This window comes from Acipenser ruthenus, chromosome 45, assembly GCF_902713425.1.
Source record: "Acipenser ruthenus chromosome 45, fAciRut3.2 maternal haplotype, whole genome shotgun sequence".
Taxonomy (NCBI): Eukaryota; Metazoa; Chordata; class Actinopteri; order Acipenseriformes; family Acipenseridae; genus Acipenser; species Acipenser ruthenus.
This window is the reverse complement of record NC_081233.1, coordinates 8,906,924-8,933,391: the sequence shown is the minus strand read 5'-3', so window position 1 is coordinate 8,933,391 and position 26,468 is coordinate 8,906,924. Positions and strand designations below refer to the sequence as shown.

At 45.1% G+C, this 26,468-nt stretch overlaps 1 protein-coding gene across 1 annotated transcript in view; it reads right to left on the bottom strand.

Moving 5' to 3' along the window:
* Window positions 1-3,956: 3,956 nt before the first annotated feature.
* The window catches only part of LOC117401048 (sodium channel protein type 8 subunit alpha), a gene marked incomplete in the record, with an annotated part of 60,279 nt that continues 37,767 nt past the window's right edge, over window positions 3,957-26,468 (bottom strand). Inside the window, 11 exon segments of the mRNA XM_059013437.1 lie at window positions 3,957-6,495; window positions 7,040-7,310; window positions 8,006-8,110; window positions 8,411-8,548; window positions 9,807-9,860; window positions 10,387-10,671; window positions 16,598-16,720; window positions 22,864-23,037; window positions 23,228-23,382; window positions 23,920-24,034; window positions 25,520-25,990. Coding sequence (XP_058869420.1) covers window positions 5,342-6,495; window positions 7,040-7,310; window positions 8,006-8,110; window positions 8,411-8,548; window positions 9,807-9,860; window positions 10,387-10,671; window positions 16,598-16,720; window positions 22,864-23,037; window positions 23,228-23,382; window positions 23,920-24,034; window positions 25,520-25,990 — 3,045 coding nt within the window.

The following is a 26,468-nucleotide window of genomic DNA, read 5'->3' as shown; positions in this document are numbered from 1 at the left end:
AAATGGAAGATAAAGAAATAAATGAATAATAATAATAATAATAATAATAATAATAATAATAATAATAATAATAATAATAATAATAATAATAATAATAATAATAATAATAATAATAATAATAATAATAAAACAGGGCTCAGCTTTTCCTAAAGCCTGTCCACATTCTGTATAAAGTAAGTGAACATGTGACAAGAAGTGACCAAATCTGGAGTCTGCTACAGCTTAGTCCTACAGTGTCCCAATGCGGAGTGTGATTCCTTGCATAGTCCAGAATAGAGCAATGCTGACCAGTGCACTGTGCAGTCCACATACAGGCCTGCCTTTGGGAATAATTCTCGGTCACGCGAGCCCATACTCGCTTCTTTACTTTTTGTTTTGTTTTTTTACTACCCAGAGCTCAGCAGTAAACAATAAACACATCAGATGCTGCTGCTGCTGCAGCTAGCAGACTATAATCTTACAGGTTTTTTTCTTTCTTTTAAATCTTTTGTTAATGGCTGCCACAGGAAGACTTTTGATTTTTAGTTAGCTTATATTTCTTTCTTTCTTTCTTTCTTTCTTTCTTTCTTTCTTTCTTTCTCTTTCTTTCTTTCTTTCCCACAAATGGAGAAAAGGCATGAAAAAATATAAATCATTGCGTGATCATTTCATTGGGGTACGTAAGGCTGTTCCTGCCTTTTGCTATAAAACTCCAATTTCAAAGCAAGCAGCTTTCGTTTGGGTAAAGGCCTATAAAACAAAATCATTTGCATCTCCAAAATTACACTTCTTACAGAAGTCAAACATTTCACTTCGTACCCCACTCAGCTGCCTTCATCTAAACTACCCCAATCCCCCAATTCTCAACAGCACCCCCTCCTGGTATCACAACATCCAGCAGTGATGTCTCTATATTTTTCCCCCAAACTATTAAAGGATGCTAGAAAAGAACCTGCAGATCTCTTACTGAACGTCCCAAATGACCAGGCAACGCGTATCGCCATGCCTTTTCTCCACCAGCAAGTCTTTTCTTGTTTAATTGAAGAAAAATAACATTTTACACACACACACACGCACACGCACACACACACACACACACACACATGTAACTCGTAACAGGCAGTCTCTTTTTTTTCGTCCCTGGATCCCCTCCTTGACATCTAGGTTTGTGCGTTTGCAGTCTGGTGCAGGTTTAACATTCGACAGCCAAACCCAAGAACGGCTTCTAAAAAATGCAACCAAACCCTCAAAAAAGTCCTCATTTACTCTGCATGTTTGATGATGTCAGAACGCGGGTTCTGACATCATCAAACATGCACACAGTCGTCTGCAAATGTATTAGAACACCTCGCGTCATTTACATCCTTTATATACCTATCTGCAGGTGAGCACTTCAATCTCCTCTCAGTAATCAGTGATACAGAAACAACAGGCACTCGTGTGTGAAAATGTCAGACCGCTTTGTGCTTTAATCAGGCATCTTAAACAACTTCTAAACAGTCTCCTGCGTTTCACCACGTGTGGCTCTGTGTTCCTTTTCTCTTGCTGGTTTAAATGAATTACACAGGTGGCCTATTAAAGCCAATTAAATTGGACAAGCACTAATTTGCCTATTTTGTTAATTTTCCAAGCGCTTCAGTTTCAGGGGGTTGATTTCATATGCAAAAAACAAATGGAAACAGAAGCAGTGGGGTGCTGTGATGCATTTGCACACTAGAAGCAGTGGGGTGCTGTGATGCATTTGCACAGTGCTGTAGGTGCTCCAGTAGCAGAGGTGGAGAGCACCCTTCAGTCACCACACTTCCCATCCGAGCAAACCAGATACGTTACCCATAACCCAACACTTTGGTCATAGATTGAGCTTAATGCACATTGTCTGCCTGTCTGTCTGCCTGCCTGTCTTGTCTATCTGTCTGTTTGTCTGTCTGCCTGCCTGTCTGTCTGTCTGCCTGCCTGCCTGTCTGCCTGTCTTGTCTGTCTTTCTGCCTATCTGTCTGTCTGCCTGCCTGCCTTGTCTGTCTATCTGTCTGCCTGTCTATCTGCCTGTCTGTCTCTCTGCCTGCCTGCCTTGTCTGTTTGTCTGCCTGCCTGTCTGTCTGCCTGTCTGCTTGTCTGCCAGTCTGTCTGTCTGTCTGCCTGCCTGTCTGTTTGTCTGTCTGCCTGTCTGCTTGTCTGCCAGTCTGTCTGTCTGTCTGCCTGCCTGTCTGTTTGTCTGTCTGCCTGTCTGTCTGCCTGTCTGTCTCTCTGCCTGTCTGTCTGATTGTCCGTCTGTCTGTAGCCCTTTTTCTATTGTTGCTTTGGGGTGGAGCGAGGTTGTTTTAATTCATTTTTTAAATATATATATATTAAATAAAACACATGTAAAACTAAACGTCGTGACACACGGTATCAATCGGGAATGCCAGTTCCTTCTGATTTTATTTACTTCAATCGTTTTGTTTTTATTTATTTATTTATTTATTTATTTTAAAAAAAGAAATTTAAATCAGTTTTTTTGTATTTACTAAAAAAAAAAAAAATGCATGCATGCAAAAAATAAACAAATGATATATTACATTATTTATAATCCCCTCTTTTCAAAACTCTTCAGAACTGAATGCAGTTTGTGCAGTTCACAGCACAGCCCCTTCTGTACACGCCTCTGCGTTTGCTTTGTTGCTACACATCGTATCCTAGCTGTAAGTGAGGAGTCTTACAGTAATCCTTATTTGTTCTGTCTGACTTGGTGCATTTAGGTCCTCCCTTGCAGCCCCACTTCACCTGTTGAAACACAATAAGCGGGTTTGGCAACATTACCGCTAAATGCAGGTTACAAGCACAAGAAATTAATAAAGGCATCGCGTCCGTTTAAAGTAACTGTTTTATTACTTGATGATTCTAGAATATATTTGGCATTGCAACAAATAAAAAAAGGAACATTCTGTCATTCCGATCGTGTTTATCTATCTATCTATCTATCTATCTATCTATGTGACACAGTATATAAAGTGAACGCTCCCTTTCTCCTTCAGTATTATGCAGATTAATCCGGGTGGATATCATTTCATTTTTCACTCGTTTTTCTTTCTTTTTATCCCTAGAGTTATTTTTATTATTATTTCTAGGAAGAAGAAAAAAAAAAAAAAACTTGTGGAGAGTCACACAGAGTAAGTGAGGAACAAGCAACCACTCGAAACGAAGCTGTGCAAAGAGGTGGTCATCTTTGTCGAAATCGTCCCAACACAAAATGCGCAGCTTCCCCACTTTCCCTCTTCCGTCGCCCACCACTAACCCCCCCCCCCCCCCCCCCCAAAAATCCTCTTCAAGGAATCTTCTAGAACGTTCCAGAACCACAAGTCCGGTTCTGGAATAACTCGTTGGACAGTTAAGTCTGATCTCCCCTTGGCACCGTGGTGGCGCTGGGGCGGAGGGAGGGAGGGGGGGGGGGGGGGCTGTGTCTGGATAAAAAATACCTGTTCCCTTCTTCGTTTTCTCTTTTTTATTATTATTTAAAACATGGTAATTAAATATTATATGTGGTTATAGAAGCAGTAAAAACATGCATCGCCAAAGTGCCGCTGCTCTGCTGCATAGTGGATGAATTATGAAAAAAAGGCTTAGGGATCATAATAATAATAACTTAATAAATAAAAGAAAATACATTTTAAAAACAGCATCAACTCCCAGTGACATGATACAGCCCTCTCTTCTTCCTAGTGCGTTGATCATCTTCAAGCCCCAAACCCACCCACAAAGACTCCACACACACACAGAGCATCCCTGTGACCAAATAAATACATACATAAATAAATAAACTGAAGCATGTGTTTCTACACTGTGATCTGGAGGAAATGAATATTGCAAGACACAAATGATCGTTGTGTTTGGAAGCAGTTTCGTTTCAACGGTGTCACATTCCGGGGTACGCTGTCCTGCCCCTCTCGTTCCGTTATAACATACCCATTCGTTCGTGGTGTTTCTTTGTTTGAAAAAACTCACTTTTTCATAAAATTCAGAGCAGTAGACTATGAGATTGTTTTTTTTTTTTTGTTTGTTTTTTTGATTTTAATGTGAAACAATGACCGTCAAGTCAGATGCTATGAACATCATCGACTGAACTGCACACCATCCTCTTGAGATCGTTTTTAAATTTCTAATAATGAGGCTTGAATTGAAAGATCTGTACAGCGGGGTAATGCTCTTTTGTGAAGGGCGTGGTATATATTAGGTTTATTCCCCCAATATTGTATAAATCTTTATTTTTTATTTTTTTTTCTTCAAGTGATCTCAATTCCCAGTGGAAAGTTTCAAACTTACAAACCAAACCGCTGCCGTGGACAGGGTTTATCAGTGTCATGTGGACTATGATTCTTCATGCATGATTCCTGATCACAGCATGCCATCATGCAAGTCATTTCTATGCAATTGAACGAGCACAATTAGTAGTATTTTTTTTTCTTTTTTTTATATATATTTGTGTTTTTTTTTTTTTTTTTTTTTTTTTTGGGAAATTTAGGCCCGAGCAAGTCCCCCAATCAGACTGAGTGGAACCCCGACCCCCCCCCCCCTCCCCTCCCCCCACAACTCCGCCTCCCGGTCAAGCCCGTGTAGAAAACGTTTTTTTTACGCCTGTGTAACAAAGAAACCATGAACAGGTGACATGGGCTAAATGTTAAATGTTTTGTTCTGTTTTTTCCTTTTTTGCTGCTCAAATAAATGTAAAGATGCAAGTATATTCAGTATGAACAAACAACCCCCTCCCCCCCCCCCCCCGTCCCTTTATATTGTTTTCTCATTAGTTTCCTGCTTTTCCTTTTTCTTGATCAATAAACAAATAGAGAAATCCATCCGTCCGTGCGGAAAAGTCCTGCATCTCCTCCCGCAGCCTCTAGATCAGTCTGCAGTCGCGTTCTCCGGAGCGTCACATACAGATTCCACCAGCCGGTCGTTTGAAATCCTTTTTGTTTGTTTTTTTATATTTTCCTGTGTCAGAGGGTCCCCAAAGAAGTCTGATGACAAGCAGCACAGCCCCCCCCCCCCTCTTTTGCTCCCTTCAGTTTTTTTTTTTTTTTCGATGCAGCGATGTCACACAGTAAGCTTGATTATGTGTTTGGTTTTAAATCGAGTGTTTTCTTAGCTGTAGAAACTTGGGTTGCTGTTCTGCATCCGTGAAGTCTGTAAACAATACTTTTTTTTTTCTCTTTTTTTAAATTTTTACTTGCAAATGAAATAATCTGTACATTTGTTGGGTTTTTTTTCAGAACTCTTTTTAAATTATTATTATTATTATTATTATTATTATTATTATTATTATTATTATTAAGTATTATTTATTTATGTATTATTAAATCATGATCATCATCGTCATCGTCATTACACTCTTTTAACACTTGGATTCCCTGACATCTTTTTGGTTTTTGCCTCTTTCTCGTTTGTCTCCCCCCTCAACCTCCTCTTGTTTCTCCTTGTCCGGTTTTGTTACGCTGTCGTAGGACGGGAGGGAAGCTGTGGAAGGGGTGCCTTCCTTCTTTTCGGGGTTGGTGCTTCCATTCTCCAGCTTGGTGGCGACAGGCCTCTTTTTGCACACAAAGCCCCTCTTTGTCAGGTGGCGCCTGTAGGCTCTCTGGATGACGATGGCGGACACCAGCTCCTGCTTGCGCCTCAGGGTAGTGGTGATGGGCTGGTAGGACACCTTGGAAGGGTTGGACGCAACGAAGCGCTCCTCCATCTGCTGCCTCAAGATGTCCAGCTCCCCGCTATCCCCCAGCACGCGCTTGGTGAAGGCGAACAGGATGTCCAGGCAGTGGATGCGGTCCCCGCTCACCATGGGCAGGTCCATGGCGATGAGCTCCATGGTGTTGGGCTTGGGGACCCTCAGCGGGTGCTCGAGCGCGTCGGCGAAGTCCGGCAGCTTGCCGTACTCGATGAACTGCGTGGCGTCCGGGTCGAACTTCTCCCAGACCTCGTAGAAGGTCTCGAAGTCGTCCTCGCTCAGCGGGTCGGCGCTCTCCTCCGTGGCCACGCTGAAGTTCTCCAGGATGATGGCGATGTACATGTTGACCACGATGAGGAAGGAGATGATGATGTACATCACGAAGAAGAAGATGCCCACCGAGGGGTTGCCGCAGTCGCCCTTGACCAGGCTGCCCGGGTTGTCCTTGGTGAGGTCGCAGTCGGGGGGGCGGTTGAGAATGGGCAGGAGCAGCCCGTCCCAGCCGGCCGAAGTGGTCACCTGGAAGAGGCAGATCATGCTGTTCCCGAAGGTCTCGAAGTTGAACATGTCGTCGATGCCGGCCTCGTGCTTCACGTAGGCGAAGTTGGACATGCCGAAGATGGAGAAGATGAACATGACCAAGAAGAGCAGCAGGCCGATGTTGAACAAGGCAGGGAGGGACATCATCAGGGCGAACAGCAGCGTGCGGATCCCCTTCGCACCCTTGATGAGGCGCAGGATCCGGCCGATTCGGGCCAGGCGGATGACCCTGAACAGGGTCGGGGACACAAAGTACTTCTCGATGATGTCGGCCAGGAACATGCCTATAGAGAGAGGAGGGCGTGTTACAGCTCTGTCTCACAAATGTACAGAAACCTGACACACTCAGGGAGCCATGAATGAGCAATGTTTCAGAAACAGGTGGTCTGGATATAAAGGCATTTTTTATTACATATTTATATATCTTTCACACTTGAAGAACAGCATCAGTCTACCCGGCTATTTCTACCATGCTATCTGATGAAGGCGGAAGCTGTAGTGGAGTAGTGGTTAGGGCTCTGGACTCTTGACCGGAGGATCGTGGGTTCAATCCCAGGTGGGGGGACGCTGCTGCTGTACCCTTGAGCAAGGTACTTTACCTAGATTGCTCCAGTGAAAACCCAACTGTATAAATGGGTAATTGTATGTAAAAATAATGTGATATATGTATAATGTGAAATAATGTGATACCTTGTAACAGCTGTAAGTCGCCCTGGATAAGGGCGTCTGCTAAGAAATAAACAATATCGATTGCATTTCTTCTTCATTATATGAACTGAGTGCTTGTTTTAAAGCGCTGCTGTACTCTTTGGCACCTCTGCCGCTTACCCACGATGGAGAGGATGACCACCACCACGTCGAAGATGTTCCAGCCGTTGGTGAAGTAGTAGTGGCGCAGGGCGAAGAGCTTGAGCACAAACTCGGTGGTGAAGGCGATGATGAAGATGAAGTTGATCCAGTAGAGTATGTTCTCCATTTCCTTACTCTGGTCGTCTGTCTCCACCATCATGGTGACCATGTTGAGGCAGATCAACATCATGATGGTGATGTCAAACACCTGCTGGGTGACGAAGTCGAACACCACGCCCTGCACTATGTTCTGCAAGGGAAGAGGAGAGGGGAACGAGGGAGGAAATCCTCCACTGGTATTACTGCACCCCAGATTCCTTCCCCAGTTAAGGATGTCCAATTACAGTCCCCTGCAATGCTTCCCCCCTGCTTCACCACGCTTTCACTGGGCTTTATCACACTTTGCTGTGCTTTTACTATGGGAAACTTTTATAAAGGTTTAGTGTGCCATGGTTTGTTTTTTAATATGGTTTACCATGCCTCTCTGTGCTTTACAATGCTTCCCTATGCTTTACCAGACCTCTCTGTGCTTCACAATGCTTCCCTATGCTTTACCGGACCTCTCTGTGCTTTACAATGCTTCCCTATGCTTTACCAGACCTCTCTGTGCTTTACAATGCTTCCCTATGCTTTACCGTACCTCTCTGTGCTTTACAATGCTTCCCTATGCTTTACCAGACCTCTCTGTGCTTTACAATGCTTCCCTATGCTTTACCAGACCTCTCTGTGCTTTACAATGCTTCCCTATGTTTTACCAGACCTCTCTGTGCTTTACAATACTTCCCTATGCTTTACCAGACCTCTCTGTGCTTTACAATGCTTCCCTATGCTTTACCAGACCTCTCTTTGCTTTGCCATGCTTTCACTGTGCTTCATCACACTTTGCAGTGCTTTTCCTATGGGAGAGTTCTCTAAGGACTGCTGACCCTGTAATCATCCACTCACCAGAGGTCTGGGGATGGGTTTCTGTGGTTTCTTCGAGCCCAGCTTCTTCATGGCGTTGTAATACTTCTTCTGCTCCTCCGTCATGAAGATGTCCTGACCTCCAAAGTATAGGACAAAGAACAGAACTGGTTACAATCGCAGCATGACGCTGTGAGGCTGGACGCTATGCTAGGGTACACACAAAGCAGCACAGAAATGCAAGTCTCACCTGGAATGCCATCTCTCCCCCCCCCCCATGAAAGCATGCTGGTGTTTGGTGAGCGCTTGGCATTTTTCTATTTTTTTTTAATTGATATCTTGTGCCTTTAGCCCTAACCCTAACCCCCAGTGTGCTACTCTATTAGTTGACTACTCCCAGTTAGCGTCTGCCTTTGCACTTTGTCGCTCAGAGAAAAGTCGACCTATCTTTTTCTTTTGCTGGTTGAAGTTGTCGATGATGACACCGATGAAGAGGTTCAGGGTGAAGAAGGATCCGAAGATGATGAAGATGACGAAGTAGATGTACATGTAGATGTTGTCTTCGTAAATGGGCTGCTGCTCCACCTGCGGGGAAAAAAATACAGGAGGTGAAACTAAACTAAACTAAACTAAACCGAGTCAAGCAGACAGGCGTTTCTAATGCTAGTGCCTTCATCAGTGTTATTGAAACTAGAAGAAACCGAGTCAAGCAGACAGGCGTTTCTAATGCTAGTGCCTTCATCAGGGTTACTGAAACTAGAAGAAACCGAGTCAAGCAGACAGGCGTTTCTAATGCTAGTGCCTTCATCAGTGTTATTGAAACTAGAAGAAACCGAGTCAAGCAGACAGGCGTTTCTAATGCTAGCGCCTTCATCAGTGTTACTGAAACTAGAAGAAACCAAGTCAAGCAGACAGGCGTTTCTAATGCTAGTGCCTTCATCAGTGTTATTGAAACTAGAAGAAACCGAGGCAAGCAGACAGGTGTTTCTAATGCTAGCGCCTTCATCAGTGTTACTGAAACTAGAAGAAACCGAGTCAAGCAGACAGGCGTTTCTAATGCTAGCGCCTTCATCAGTGTTATTGAAACTAGAAGAAACCGAGTCAAGCAGACAGGCGTTTCTAATGCTAGTGCCTTCATCAGTGTTATTGAAACTAGAAGAAACCGAGTCAAGCAGACAGGCGTTTCTAATGCTAGTGCCTTCATCAGCGTTACTGAAACTAGAAGAAACCGAGTCAAGCAGACAGGCGTTTCTAATGCTAGTGCCTGCATCAGTGTTATTGAAACTAGAAGAAACCGAGTCAAGCAGACAGGCGTTTCTAATGCTAGTGCCTTCATCAGTGTTATTGAAACTAGAAGAAACCGAGTCAAGCAGACAGGCGTTTCTAATGCTAGCGCCTTCATCAGTGTTATTGAAACTAGAAGAAACCGAGTCAAGCAGACAGGCGTTTCTAATGCTAGTGGCTTCATCAGTGTTATTGAAACTAGAAGAAACCGAGTCAAGCAGACAGGCGTTTCTAATGCTAGTGGCTTCATCAGTGTTATTGAAACTAGAAGAAACCGAGTCAAGCAGACAGGCGTTTCTAATGCTAGTGCCTGCATCAGTGTTATTGAAACTAGAAGAAACCGAGTCAAGCAGACAGGCACTTCTAATGCTAGTGCCTGCATCAGTGTTATTGAAACTAGAAGAAACCGAGTCAAGCAGACAGGTGTTTCGTCCAGCGCTTTTCATCAAAATAAGGCCCCTTGTGCAACTACCAAATTATGTTTAAAGGTAAAGAAAACAAAAACGTGTGATTCGTCAAATCTCAGTGGAAAAAGACAACAAACCAAAACAAGACTTACCTTTCTGGAGTCCACAGCAGCATACATGATGTCCATCCAGCCCTTAAAAGTGGCCTGTTATAAAAATACATAAACACATAAACACATAAACACATAAACACATAAAGCCAGTTCTGAAGTTCCAACTTAAGACTGTATGCTACATTTTATATATATATATATATATCTATTTCCACATTTCAACAATAATCACACTGCTTTAGACACATCACCATCTGTGGGAACAGTCAGTGCAGTGGAACCAATGCTGCTCGGAGACAAAGGGAATGTGAGTTTATCTGCAAATTAGGAACTCTGGAACGAACATTCTATTCTGACATAATCATGATGTCATCCAGCTGAAGGCGGACCTGCGTCCGAAACATCCTGATAAACATGACCTTTTTCTTTTAGATTTTTGCTCCTTTTGGCACACAGCATCTTTCCTTTTTCAAATTATATATATACAGCTTTTGAGTTGAAAGCAGTAGCTATAGAATTATGGGTAAATCGGAGCATGCAAATTTAAGAACGAGCCAATGAAAGTTCAAGGGCTGGGATCGGTTCTAGAGTTTTACGTCAAATGAAAGTGGCGCCTCACAATCTGCAGCAGCGCGAGGTAGCCGGCGCCCACGTTGTCGAAGTTGATCTTGACGTTCTTCCACCGCACCTCGGTGAAGTTCTGCTCGATCAGGCTTTCGCACATGGTCTTGTTGTCGACCTCGGTGTGGTTGAAGGCCTCTTCTGAGGTGGCGTTGTAGCAGAAGTAATACTTGCCCGCGAACATGTTCACTCCCATGATGCTGAAAATCAGCCAGAAGATGAGACACACCAGCAACACGTTCATAATGGATGGGATGGCACCCACCAGGGCGTTGACAACCACCTGGGGCAAGAGCAGGGAAGAAACACCGGTAGAGAGGCATGAGATGAACCCGCTTCAAAAGCACTGTCAATAGGGGGCGCGAGGGAGGGAGCGAGGGAGGGAGCCTAGCTCAGGCTACGTACTTGTATGGTGTTTTAATTAAATTTTATAATTAAGGACCTGTATAGATATACATGACCTGCCTACCCATGCTTATTGGAAGGCAGGTATTGTGAGCGTATCGCCTTTTTCAATGCATGTTGGGACTTTCTGGATCGTGTAGATTTTGCTTTTTGTTTTTTATTTCTATCATTTAAAAAGGGATGCAGAGCCCAGCGCAATAAAAGTGGACGTATTTATCTGCTGATCACTGGTTTTGAATGGCCCGGCTGGTGTCAGGCGCTGGGTGTGTGAAAGGACCCACTTATCAGACTGCCCAGCTCCGCATCTCCTGATCAGCTCAGAGCGCTACGGAGCAGATTCCAATCGGAGATCCGAGTGGGCGGAAAAATCCTGGCTCTGAGTCGCTCAGTTACTCAACACGCCCATTGCCTGTCTGTCCAACCTACTATATCCAGTTTGCTCTTGAGCATTTCCACGAATTCTTACTGTGTACAGATCACAGAACATACGTATAAGTAGCCTATAGCCTGGGACTGGCCTCGCTCCTTTCAACATTCAACAGCTACAGTTGTTTAGATTTACCCCCACCCTGTGCCCTCCATAAAAAATGAAGAGTGACTTAGCGGACAATATATACTGCTTGGTATCAGTGAGTATGCAGACCGACCAAGACTCAGGCAAACAGCTGAGCATGCAAGTTGCAGACTTGATTAAGAAAAGCCATATTCCCTCTCCGATACAGCAGAACCAGCTTGTGTAAATATACTGTATTTAATGAAACAGGTCTAAGTGCAGTAGACTCCCGCTAACCCACCCCCTCCCATCTCCCATCACAAGGACCTCCAGGGTGATAGGAGACGTGATATCCTGTCTGTATATTTTATTCAAACGGGTTATTACAGATTTTTTTTTTTATGAAATATAAATCTATTAAAAAATTTTAGAAATGTTTGTCGATACCAGACAGAAACTTCCAAGTCTCAAAAAAAACAAACATTATTCTGAACGGAGCCTCGTCTGTGAATGGACTGCAAACCTGCAAATAGCGAGATCTAGTAACACTGACAAGAGAATCCCTCCCCTAGAGAATAAACTATTATCTACTGCACACCGTCTGTATTCCCAATCCAATTTGTAATGAATGATTCATCGGAGGGAACATGGCTTTGAAAAACATACTTTGCTTTGGCAGTCGATTATTGCATGCGTGTTGTGTGGCTTTGCGCTCGTTTTTCAATGGCGATCGGGGTACTCAGCGAACTCCGTGTCTATCTATTCAAAGGACGAGGCGGGGGACTTGCTTCAATGAAAATAGAATAATAATCATTAAAAAAAAAAAGCAAGTGAAATACGTCTACAGAACTCTACAGAGTTAGAATCCAAATGATGCAGCTCTAAAATATGTTTGTTTGTTTTTTGTCTTGGAATGTGGCATCCCCAATTGTTTTTATTTTATTGTAATCAATTTTATTAAATATTAAAATGTTCTCTGTTGTGCTATTTACAAGACATTGGAAAATACCTGATCATGTACTTCAAATTAAGCAAAATTATATTTATCTAGGGAGCACCCTTTCATCACAGGGGGTGAGCAGTTCAGTCTCCATGCCTCAAGCCTGCCCTGGACTGGAGGGAGCACCCTTTCTCTTAGGGGGGTGAGGGAGGGAGCAGTTCAGTCTCCATGCCTCAAGCCTGCCCTGGACTGGAGGGAGCACCCTTTCTCTTAGGGGGGTGAGGGAGGGAGCAGTTCAGTCTCCATGCCTCAAGCCTGCCCTGGACTGGAGGGAGCACCCTTTCTCTTAGGGGGGTGAGGGAGGGAGCAGTTCAGTCTCCATGCCTCAAGCCTGCCCTGGACCCGGAGGGAGCACCCTTTCTCTTAGTGGGGGTGAGGGAGGGAGCAGTTCAGTCTCCATGCCTCAAGCCTGCCCTGGACTGGAGGGAGCATCCTTTCTCTTAGTGGGGGTGAGGGAGGGAGCAGTTCAGTCTCCATGCCTCAAGCCTGCCCTGGACTGGAGGGAGCACCCTTTCTCTTAGGGGGGTGAGGGAGGGAGCAGTTCAGTCTCCATGCCTCAAGCCTGCCCTAGACCCGGAGGGAGCACCCTTTCTCTTAGTGGGGGTGAGGGAGGGAGCAGTTCAGTCTCCATGCCTCAAGCCTGCCCTGGACTGGAGGGAGCATCCTTTCTCTTAGTGGGGGTGAGGGAGGGAGCAGTTCAGTCTCCATGCCTCAAGCCTGCCCTGGACTGGAGGGAGCACCCTTTCTCTTAGGGGGGTGAGGGAGGGAGCAGTTCAGTCTCCATGCCTCAAGCCTGCCCTGGACTGGAGGGAGCACCCTTTCTCTTAGTGGGGTTGAGGGAGGGAGCAGTTCAGTCTCCATGCCTCAAGCCTGCCCTGGACTGGAGGGAGCACCCTTTCTCTTAGTGGGGGTGAGGAAGGGAGCAGTTCAGTCTCCATGCCTCAAGCCTGCTTGGACTGGAGGGAGCACCCTTTCTCTTAGGGGGGAGGGAAAAGATGGCAAATGAAAAACAACCAGCAACACGCCACAGAGCTGCACTGGTTTCCTATGCGTTGTAAACAGCACTTCTTTATATCTGTTCATTAAAAACCAGTTAGTCTGGCAGAAAAAGCCTTGAAATGACAACTTTGAAATCAACGGTTTTCTATGTCAATATGAAATGGGAGCCTTCTTAGCATCTGAGGCACTAGATTGTATTTGAAAATAATAATAATAATAATAATAATAATAATAATAATAATAATAATAATAATAATAGTTTTTGGGGGGTGGGGGAAGTTGTGCTGTGATATTTAAGTTAGGGGCCATTTCATAAAATCTTTGCATTCAATGAATCGTTTCTTGAAACGTAAATCGTGGAATCCCACTTACCCACTGTGTATAAAACGTTCGTTTTGAAATCCAAAAATGACAATCCTATTTCAATTCGTCTTTTCTGTATATATATATATATATAAAGAGAGATAAGTGTTTTTTTATTTCTTACAAAACCTTGCCAGCAGGTTACAGCCGCAAATCTGCATGGCTTTTGAATTCATGATTACAGTCAAGCAAGGGAGGGGCCATGTGCGCAAAAGTATGTGCTACATTTGACAGGTGCTTTCTGCATTTGAAGAGAATCCTTTATAAAGGTATCCCCTGTTAAAGCACAGGCAGGTGTAGTAAAGCATAGTGAAAGCATGGTAAAGCACAGGTCAGCACTGTAAAGCCTAGAGAGTTATGGTTAGGGCAAACCAAAGTAAACTAAAGTAAGTGTCTAGTTTAACCATGTGAAAAGCATGCGACAACCCTGCAGAATTACACGGCAGAATCAGCCATGGTAAACTTATATAAGTGCCTCCAATACTTGAAAATAAAGAATGCACACTCCACTTTTAAAAGGGCTTTCCTGAGTAAACACTCAGACTAAACCTGCTTGCTTGCTTAGGGCCAGACATAAAATGTAACAAGCAGTCAAAAAAAAAAAAATTTAAAAAATAATTCTTTGGCTTAAACTTGTACAGCCGTGCATGTAAATACAGCTAATGAGACGGAATCGATCGAGGCAGTTCAGCTTCTGGCTGTGGGGCTCCGCAATGCACGCAGTCTGGCGTTCTAACTCCAAGACTGTCACTCAGGCGGAATACTCCTCGTCGCTTCAGTCCAGCGAACGAGTTTTCCATCGCTTTGGCGTGCTGTAACATCGGAGGGGATGTTTAACCCCTTGATCTCTCTTGAGTCGCAGCGTATAGACGGATAGTTCAATAAAGCCACTGGCGTCTGTTCAGTAAAGGGACCAGGCCACGGCTGGACTGCTCTGGGATTATGGGAGCACAGCTGTTCTCCGCTGTATTGAATTTAGTCTTGTCATTTTTGGAATTTCCTCAGTTGAACCCCCCCACAGTATGTCGTTAATGGGTAACTTACCTTGAGTACCAACCCCCCCACCCCCAAAAAAACAAACAAACGAATGCATCCCCTTTACTCGTTCAGTAAGTCTTTCAGTGTGTTTGGTTATTTATGGCATTGAAAATATATAGTCGTCATGGTCTCAATTTAAATGCAAAGCAACACACATCAATACCTGCGTGTGTTTTTTCACTGTATACCTGTCTGCACAATAAAACCATACAGGGACCAGATCAACTGCTTTTGCTCCAGTGCAAAGCTAATGTCGCACCCCGATATTGCATAAGGGGGTACATCTACTCATTTAAAAAAAAGATCATTATTATTGAGGAGGTTATCAAACCAGCTGCGTCGAAATTGGAGGGGGGGGCCACAAGTGCCAAAAATGAGAGGAAAGATCCCATCAAAATCCGTGCAGTGGAGCAAGAGCGGGATCTGCTGTCCGTCCGTCCCGGGGAGACGCTTGGACCGGAGGCTGGGGGTGTTCACTGTCACCTCTGTGGTTCAGCAGACCCTTGCGGTCCCATTGCTTGTGCTTGGCGTTACCTTGCAGTGAATCGGACAGCAACAGGATACGGTACCAGTACAGCATGGTGTAAAGGAGGAAGGGTGAAAGGAAAGCTCAAACTGTATGAGATGTGGTCACCAGCCGGGAGATGGACTGAGACCGAGAACGACCAGACAAAACCAGAAGCGACAGCGAGCCTCGTGACAGGAGTGCGAGGAGGCTGGGGGTCCACGGCAACGTGCTTTCACCATGGGGACAGCTCTGAGAACAAGTTTTGCATCACCCTATAGAATTAACAAATTTCGCTTCATAAAGTCGAATGAAACTTGCTGAATAATGCTACGTTAACACACTGCTTTGTAGTTTTCCATATACTTCATGAAAAACTAACAATTGAAAAATTTGACATTTCGAAAGCTAACATGAAATACTACTGTACTACTATTATGGCTTTCGGTAGACTTTTTCAATATAATTCAGTAGTTTCTTTGATTACATGATATGAAATAAAAAATCTAAATTATTAAAATCATATAAAAAAAATCTTAATTATGTCTCAATGCTTAAATTCTAGGTGGTGCAAAACTTTTTAGTAGTAGTATATATTTGTTTTTACTGATTCGTTTACTATCAGCCAGTGGCTAACGTGAATTTGTTTGGTTTTGTTTTGATTCCTTCAAAGGATAACACACGGGTTCAATTTTTTGACTGTGCTTCTTTCTGTCTGGTGGTCCTCTAAACAGGCTACAGCAGGTGGTGGTGGAGGGGGGGGGGGGGGTGGGAGGAGGGAGGGGGTGCGGGGTGTTGGTAAGGGATCCTCTCAAATACAAGAGGCAGAAGCCAAGCGAATTGAGAACACGCCAAATAACGTGCAGTGCTCTCCAGACGACATGGCATGTGGCTTGAGTGTTCCTTTATTTTTGATCATTTTTTTTTTTTCATAAAAATTGCACAAAACGTGATGAGGCAGCTTTTTTTTTTTTTTTTTTTTTTTTTTTGGTTACACCTCTGTTTTCGTTTGTTTAATTTTTTTATTTTTTTCTTGGTTGGATGTTTTTATTGTTCCTTTTATTCCTTCTTTTTCTTAAAAAGTACAAAAGCAATTTAATAATTTGGAAGCAAAACAGGAGGTGGAAGAAGGGAGAGCCGGGGAGGGGAAAATAATAATATGCAATATATCTATCTATATCAAATAGAAAAAAAGATTAAATACAATTTAAAAAAAACGGCAGCTGCATCATGACTTCTCATTTTCTTGTGATTTTTTTTTTTTTTTTAAGTTTGATGATTTATTTATTTATTTATTAATTTTTGTTGGTTTGTTTTCAAACTCCCCCGAGTTTTGATCAGTTCTAGCATGCTTAAACTGTTCCATATGCATGCAGAAGGACCAGCTCCTTAGCGCTTTCTCTTACCCTCATCCCTTCAAAACGTGACAGCGCTCTTAGCGGTCTCAGGGCTCTTAGTGTCCTAAGTGATTTAATAGGACCTAGATCCGAGTACCCCAGGGCATTAGCTATAAGGCTGATTATTGAAACCTATTGAAACACAAAAGCAAAAGAGGTTCCAGACTGTTAGAAGAGAGCCCCTTAGCACTGGCGGATAGCAACTGGACGAGAGTCAATATACATAACTATATCATATATATATATATATATCCATATATATGTATATGTATAGTAAGGTATATCGAGCTATAGATGTATATATATATCTCTATATATAGAAATGTTTCTGGCCCAGGTGTTTGTGCAGACGGCACACGGCTCTCTACTTGTCGGCACCTAGAAGGAAACACGTGTTTGGTGAGAGAAAAGGAGAGAAAGAGAGACAGAGAGAGGCATAAGATCCGAACACAAGGGAATACGAGTGTGAAGAGGCGGTAAACTGGAGACGACACAGACAGGTTATAGAAAAGGGAGGGGGGGAGGAGAGGAGGGGGGGGGGGTCCTGTTGAAGGAAGAGCCCATGAAGAATCTTACCCTTGCCTATTTTAAACTGCTGCGGAATCCCCCCAGTGCGGGACGGAGAAGAATTAAAATCCGCATAACATTTTCAAAACACACAAATAAAAGGTACCTAAGAGAAAGAATACAGGTAGACATTGTTCAAGCATTGTCAGCGGTGCCCAAATCATCATCATCATCATCATCATCATCATCATCATCATCATCATCATCATGTTATTATTATCAAATCAGGGGGCTGGACAACGACTCAATCACCACACCAGGGGGAGGGGTTTCAAGGGTCATTCTACTGAACTGTACTGCACTGGCATAATTAAGAGACCTTGGAAAAAAGTGGGCGTGCCTGAAAAATGCAGTGATCCGTTGAAAAAGCTGCTTGCATATTCTCTTTCTTTTAAAAAGACCACTGAAACATTCTGAGGCCCGGAGATAAGTGTTAAATTTGTGCAATTAATCAAATAAATCAGACCCGCTAAGTAACGGAGAGCTCGGGGTGGAACGAAAGCCAGAAGACACTGCGTCCCTCTCCAGGGGCTGAGTCTGACACCCCTGCTCCTCAGCTGTAAGTACTAGTTAAATGCGCTGTCACTTTGCGCTGTGAGTCGCTGAGCACGTCTGCTGAAGACTAGACCTGCGTGTGGAGTCCTGTGTGGTGCAGAGATGCAAGCGGCCGGCCACGCACACTGCACTTTCAAGAGCTGCTCCTTATGTGTTTTATAAATAAATATATAAAACAGAGGGAACAACACCTTCTTCCAGTCATCGACAGTACTTGGTAAAAACACTGCAAGATTTCACAACATCAGAAGCCGACCAGTCCACAGAAATCTGACAAAGGTGGAATCTTTATTTGGGCTTATTTCATGACTTATTTTTATTATTATTATTTTTAAGAGAGCTAGAATCAAATATATATATATATATATATATATACACACACACTAGGGCAGTGGTACTCAACCCTGGCCCTCGAGATCTATTCCAGTCCTGGTCTTTATTCCAACCAGGTCCTAAATTAGTTAATTGCCTCTTAGCTGCAGCTTCAACTAAATACATTAGAACCTGCTTGGAGTAAAAACCTGGACTGGATTGGATCTCGAGGGCCAGTAAAGGCTTTTTTTGTTTCCTAAAGATTCCACCTTGGTCTACGATTTATGATCTCGGGGTTTTTCACCTTCAGCCGGCCCCCATGGACCTCACTATTTTGGGTCTGACCCCCAAAAGCCAAAGCGATGTTGAACTGATCCTGGTCTTCCGAGCGCCCTGCAAAGGGAAGGTGGTGAAATTTCTAGCTGTGATACGAGCAATAATAATAACAACAACAACGACAACAGCAACTTGGAGAATATCACACAGATATATACACGCGCACACACCCCAACGAAAACCAGCACTTCAATGCAAAAATAAAAAGAAAGAAATATATTTTAAAGTCAGCACGCTCACAAAACACACACGCACGCGCGCGCACACACACACACACACACGCACACACACGCACGCGCGCGCACACACACACACACACACGCACACACACGCACGCGCGCGCACAAGCACACACACACAGACGCGCGCACACACGCACACACACACGCACACACACGCACGCGCGCGCACACACACACACACACACGCACACACACGCACGCGCGCGCACAAGCACACACACACAGACGCGCGCACACACGCACACACACACGCGCGCACACACGCGCACACATGCGAGCATTCATTCCTGAATGAAGACCCCACAGTGTTATCAAAACCAGACCTCGGTTTGAGTACGCCTCCCTATCTTTTGAAGGTTAGTATTATCAGGGCTGCCCCCTAAATAAGACAGCAGGCTGTCCCCACTGGACTGCTTTAATGGTCTAAACTGTGACAGATGTTAATGTTAAGTCTGGTCCATGCTGACGTAATGAAACTGAGAAATAGCTGGAGAGACACAGAGAGGTTTTGCTAAGGGACTGTGTTACTGCGCTCCCCTTATTGCACTGCACTAGGGTAAGAAAACGGTTTGGAAGCCATGCTTTTTGACTGGCTTGTACTTCCTGGAGGGTGAGATTGTCCCCACCCCCCTTCACTGGCTGAATTTCCTGTCAACAACCAATCAGCTGCTTCCCCCTGTTGACTGGCATGCTTTCAGCCAGTGACGTGACCTGCAAGACACTGCTGAGGTGAAATGACCCAGGAAGTTCAAGTTCAAACAGGAGAATAAGGCACACAAACCGAGAGCTTCTTTTAAGCCAAACTCACATTTGTGATATCAGCGTAGCTAATGGAAGTACAAAACGGCTATGATTTCTGGAGTTGTTTTGTTAGTTACATTTATTTCAGCCGTACCGTAACTCCAGGTCTCTTCCAAAGCCCGTGGCTTGTTTCTCAGTTTTATAACATCTGACATCAGAATGTCGGAGCGAATTTCAAAAGATCTCCCTAGTGTTCCGTTCGGGTCGGCAAGATAAGGTGGAACCGCAAGATTCTTGCTCACCTTCCTTCAGTCTTTAACCTGCTATTCCACCTTAAAATCAATTTTGATAACACAGCATTTTTTTTTTTTTTCTTCAAACGAGGGGCCATTAAAACGAATTCAGCAATCAGCAACCATCTAACACACACACACACACACACACACACACACACACACGCACACACGCACACACACACACACACACACACACACACGCACACACACACACACACCCCCAGGTGTGGGGCTGCGTTCGCGTCTGAAGACAGCAGTCAACATCGTACACTCTTTGCAGTATAGTGAGCAAGGCAATCCCAGCACAGCAGAGAAACAGCACTGATGAAGTAAGAGGCGACTCCAAGGAGCAAAGCACTCTTCACACAGTCTGACTTACCCTTTGTAACCTCATAATACAGACCGTTTCTGTGCAACCTTAAAACAAGGAAAGATACAATGTACTGATATTTACTGGGGGTTCCAAACAGCCGGTCATTCACTCATTCATTCATTTTGGATCTGGGGCAAAGAATGATGGGCATTGTAGTCCCCCCAATGCTTTAAACTACATTACCCTGCAACCCTTGCAGCTGCACAAGGAACCTCAGACCATGGGTGCGTTCACGTAGATCATTCTGCGCAGATTATGTGCAGAATCTGACCAGTTTAAATTGGTCAGATTCTGCACATAATCTGCGCAGTGAGATCTCCGTGATCGCACCCCATAACTATTCAGCACAAGAAGAGGCTGACTGCAGGGATGGGAATAAGACTCCTATTGCACAGCAGTGCCACCCATTCCAGGTTTACTACCAGCTTGATTAGTCCCAGTGCATAGGCAACAAGCTCAGGTGTGTCTTATTAAACTCATAGTAAAACCAGGAATGGATCCAAGTGCTATGGAGTCTTATTTCTATCCCTGCAGTGAACTGAGCATAATTGCCGATACACACGTACAATTAATTATAACTAGAGCCCCATGTTTATTTCACAGATACGAAATAACACGAAATAAAAACGATCTTGTAGTTGTCAAGGCTCAGCCGTTACCAGGGAAACGGAAGGGAAACGGAAGCTCTGTCTAGCACTTGCGCAGACGTATTAATTTGGAGCGAGTTGTTAAAATTGGGATGGAAGAGAAGAGGCGTTTGTTTCTAAAATGCCTAAACCGTGCATAACAATTAAACAACGCTGCGAAGAATTTGAGCACGAGGGGGTGGATGCAGCTGACGCTGACAAAATCATGAGGTGCAGATTCTTTGGAGCATATGCTGTTGTGGTTTTGAATGAATTTGAATGAATGAATCTGCTTTGCTGGGTGTTTAAATACTGAGAAGCTTGTTGTATCCTGGAACCCTGCTTCAGTGCAATGGGATTGAAATACAATCCCTATCGTTTTTCTTTTATGCTGTATGTGCAATTATTATGACAGCCCCACAATAGTAGAGCAGTGTAAATATCTATGTAAAACACGATGTAAAATTTGTTTTTATTTACATACATCTATTTGAGTTATTATTAATTTGTATCTGTAATAAAACGAAATAACACAATTTATTTTAAATCGGATAAAACTAAATAAAATTAAATTTGTGAAAAAATAAAACGAAAAATTATTAAAAAAAAAAATATATATACATTTTCACGGGGGCTGTAATCGCAATTCAAAAGCAGCTTTTGTATGGGCATGAATTATCACAGCTATCTCTACTGCGTTCTGCTCATTTAGATGCAGTTTGCATCACTGTCTGGTTCATTCATCCATCCTGGGCAATGCATTACGAATTGCACAACTACAATAGCAACTCTGACCCCAGGTCTGCTCCAGAGTGTCACCATTCACCATTAACCATTCACCCAAACATGCAATCTTCTCTGCAATGCACATCCGTTCAGGTCAAGGTCTCAAATTCACAGTTATGATAGAAACGCGTGCTTTAAAACATGATGCCTCCTGCTACTTAGCTTAAAGAAATCTGTTTGCATGTCATGCTTTTTGACCGTCTTGCAATTTCCTGGGTCCTTATGAAATTATCCCCTCCCCTTCACTACCTTCTTTCCTGTCAGTAACCAACCAGATGCTTCCCCTGTTGATTGACTTTGCAGCCTATAACATGCTTTGACCCCCTCCCACCCACCGACCCACCTGAAGACAATGCTGGGGTAAAATGGCACAGGAAGTAAGGCAGTAACAGACATCCTGGAAGGCAAAGTAAACAAACTGAGAAGTTCCTTTAGTACCAGATGTCATGTTTTAACATGCGTTTTTTTTTTCTCTCTCTCTCTCTCTCTCTCTCTCTCTCTAAATGTGTATTCATGCAACATATTCATGTCCCTGTTCAGACGCCAGATTATAAAACTGTGGATTTGAGACCAGCACGGTGAATGGAAGGGCTTCATATGTACAGTGTGAGCTGTGAAGTTATCTTGCTGGTTGCAATCGTTTTCACATATGCACAGCGCCCCCTTCAGGCCCACCCGGGGGTTCACTTTATCTGAAGTGTCACAATCCACCTACATTCACACATGTAGTTACATACTGTAGCCTATATACACTGGAAGTCAATGGGCAATGAGCTCCTGATCACATTGACCTGGCAGACATCAAATCCTTAGAAGCATTAACTCCAGTCTTTAATTAAGAAAGAATATGTGTAAGCATATTCTTGGACGGTCCACTTAAAATAAAGTGTGATAAGCATAACCCCAGGCAGGCAGGCGGGCGGGCGGGTGGTCCGAATGCAGGACCCAGAGACGCTGCTAAATCAAACCATCCCATTGCTCTTTCCTGTCCCGCGCTCCCGTGAGCAGTTTCGAAAGAAACACGCGTTGCGGCAAACCCGCACTTTCATTTTAAAACACGCCGCCTCGTGCCACGTTAGATCTGAAAGCGTGGCTTGAAAACCTTTCACCTTTCTCCTTTCACCACGTGTGGTACCAGCACAGGGGATGGAAATAAGACTCCCCTTGCATAGCAGTTTGATCCACTCCTGGTTTCACTGTGAATTAGTAAGACACACCTGACCTTGTTATCTATACACTGGGGCTAATGAAGCTCGTAGCAAAACTTGGGACGGGTGAAACCGCTATGCAGCAGGAGTCTTGTTTCCATCCCTGTTAGCTACAATGTGTGTTTCTTTTAAAGCTGTGTAGACCCAAGGCGCAGAGCAGGAAAAGAGATTATAATGTGGGCGAGTTTGGGAGAGGGGAGAAGGGGAGAAAGGGAGCAGAGAAGGATACATACGTCGACAATGAAGAAATCCAGCCAGCACCAGGCGTTGGTGAAGTACTTAACAAAGCCGTACGCCACCCACTTGAGCAGCATCTCCAGGATGAAGATGTAGGTGAAGACCTGGTCAGCATACTCCAGGATGGTCCGGATCGTCTTCCTCTGCTCAATGTAGACGTCTTCAAAGGCCTGCGAGAGAGAGAGAGAGACAGTGTGTGTGAGAGAGAGAGAGAGAGAGAGAGGGAGGGACGCACTGCACGCTGTTACCATGCGACCCAGCAATCTCTTCTCTGCTACTTCGCCAGTATTGCTTACGTGGACAGCGGCCACGAGGACCCCCCCCCCCCCCCCCCCCACCGCTCCCCGAGATGAGACGTACCAGAGCCCCGCTGCTGAGCAGGATCATGAAGATGATGAAACTCTCAAATATGTTGTGCTCCACAATCAGATAGCAGGTCTTTCTCAGGAACCACCAATGCTTCCACTTGCCCTCCAGGATGCTCACTTGGCAGCACTTGTAGCGCGCCACACACCCTGGTGAGAAGAAGGAGGGACGAGTGAGAGATCACAGGGCAGGGTGGGACCTGGACCCCGTTACCACCATCCTGCTTGCAAAACAAAGTGAAGGCGTCTCGTTTTTAAATAAGGGTGTTAAATGGAACCACAGCTACAGGCAACACCCTATAGAAAGAACTAATTTTCTGCTTCACAAAGTCGAACGAAACCTGCTGAATAATGTCATGTTAACATGCTGAATTACACACAGCTTTGTAGTTTTACCATACACTTCACGAAAAACTGACAACAATTGAAAAAATGTGACATTTTGAAATCTAACATGAAATAGTACTGTAGCGATATTACGGCTTCCGGTAGACTTTTTTGCGAGATCATTTGGCCACAGCTGAATACTGGTTTCCAGTAAAGTGGACTAAATAGAATGAAAAGCTAATCAAACATTTGACCTTCCACAAAATATATATAACGTTCTATGTGATGTATGGTTACGGAACTAAAACTCAAAATCTGACCCCTGTTTTTTTTTTTTTTTAACCCTAAAGCTGAACTCACCGTCTGTGAAGCAGGCCGCGGGGTCCACGTACTCTTCTGGCTGCTCCACCACCACCTCCTCTGCGTCCGGCTTGATATCAATAGTACTCCCTTCAGAGGAGCTGGTGTCATCCATCTGGAAGGAAAGGAAAGGAGTACCTCTCTGTGTTACTGAACCCTGCTCAACCTGACCGTGCCGCGCCTGACAACAGCAGAGCGGCTGTGTTACTGAACCCTGGTAACATACAAAGTGCATTGTGGGTCATGCTCGGTGCCACAGACTCGACCAGCCACGACCAGCCAATTAAACAGGATGAACAGCGCGCTGCTGTCATTGTGATGAAGGGGACTTTCACGAAATCGCTCAGGCTCAGTTGTGCGTGTCTCGCTTGATCCCAGAATATCTCTTTGGTCACTTGGTTCAAAAGCCACAAAAACCTAACGCACGGGCTGAGAGCGGGCGTCTTCAGCGGTATATCACGTGGAGGGAGCGTGTCCACTAGCGCTGGCACGCGTGGATTCACTCGTACATTTCCCTCGCAGTGTTGGAGGACTAACAAGCAGGCTGCCTGAATGATAAAAAAAATAATAAGAGCTGTGTACATGAGAGGCAGCTCAGCAGGCAGACGGCTCTCCTTGTTATCTCTCTGCTGGCTCCTGCGCTCCTCCACTGCCTCTCTCAGTGTCTCCGGGAGGCTGAAGCTGCAGCAGCTCCTCATAATTTATTGACCGGAGAAATGTAGACAAATTGAGTTGAAATCCCTGAAGGGAAACACAGCTTTGCCGAGATGAGACTCCACCCCCCTCTGCAGCTTCCCTGGAAATGTAACACAACTCCGCCCCCGTTTCAAAGCCAACTCCATCCAGAATAATCGAGAGATTCTCCTCCTGATGTGTTTCCGACACGCGATGGGACCCGACACGAGCCACTATAGCAGCAGGGACATGCGCCCAGCAAGGGGGTGATAGTAATAATAATATAGTGATGTAATGATACAATGAATAATGTACACACGCAGGCAAGCACACACACACACACAGGCACACGCACACACACACACAGGCAAGCACACACACATACACACACAGGCACACACACACGCAGACACACGCCGGTGTGCTGAGATTTCTCTGAAAGTGGGTCAAGGTGACAGGAGCTGGCTGGAGCGCGCACACATTCCCGAGCAGTGCAGTGTGAGCAGTGAGCTTGTCTGTCTTCACTGAGTGTGTCTCTGCAGGTCCTGACAGGGGGCTGTTGGTCGAGAGACGCTGCCTGCGTCTCCAAGGGGGTTTCTTCTATAAACGATGGGCAAAAAAAACCAAAAAACCTGGGATTTCAAAAAAGAAAGCCTGCAGCCCCGGCAACAATAATAATAATAATAATAATAATAATAATAATAATAATAATTATAATAATAATAATAATAATAATAATAATAAGCCAAGCTTTATTTGCAAACCGTTCCTGAACATTCTGAGACACTCACTGTTCTCCACACTGCCAGGCTATTCTCACTCCTCCCCCTCCCCTCTCCTCTCCTGTCCTATCTCCTCCCCCTCCCCCTCCCCTGTCCTATCTCCTCCCTCCCCCCTCCCCCTCCCCCTCCCCCCCCGCTCTCACGTCTTTGCTGTTCTCGATGTCCGACTCGCTGCTGAAGTCCTCGGTGTTGAGGTTCTCGAAGTCGGACTCCCCGACGGCGATGGGCACGCGCACGGTCAGGTTGGGGTTGTGGATGAAGCTGAGCCGGTCCTCGTCGATCAGGTACTTCTCCACGCTGCTGCCGATGCCGCTGGTGGTGCCGTTGCCGTTCTTCTGGAAGTCCATGTCACGGTTGATGACGGCGCCGGTGTGGTTCCCGATGCAGTTCAGCTTCCTGTCGTACATGTCGTCCAGGGGCTTCACCTCATCCACCGCTTTTTTCTTGAAATGCGCCGTCACGCAGATGCGCACCTTGGCCTTGACCCAGGCGATGCCCGTCTTGATGCGGATGACGGAGATCTGGAGGTTGTTCATCTCCCCGTCGTCGTCCGTGGCGGCCAGGTTGTCAGCGCTGAACGAGCTGAGCAGCAAGGCCAGGAACAAGTTCAACACCTGGGGGGGGAGAGAGAGAGGGGGGAGAGAGAAAGAGGGGGGAGAGAAAGAGGGGGAGAGTGAGAAAGAGGGGCAGGGGAGAGAGAGGGGGAGAGAGAAAGAGGGGGGAGAGAAAGAGGGGGAGAGTGAGAAAGAGGGGCAGGGGAGAGAGAGGGGGAGGAGAGAGAGAGAGGGGGGAGAGGGAGAAAGAGGGGCAGGGGAGAAAGAGAGGGGGGAGAGAGAAAGAGGGGGAGAGAAAGAGGGGGAGAGTGAGAAAGAGGGGCAGGGGAGAGAGAGAGGGGGGAGAGAGAAAGAGGGGGGAGAGAGAAAGCAGGGCGGGGGAGAGAGAGGGGGAGAGAGAGAAAGAGGGGGAGAGAGAGAGAGAGGGAGGAGAGAGAGGGGGGAGAGAGAGAAAGAGGGGAGGGGAGAGAGAGGGGGAGGAGAGAGAGAGAGGGGGGAGAGGGAGAAAGAGGGGCAGGGGAGAAAGAGAGGGGGGAGA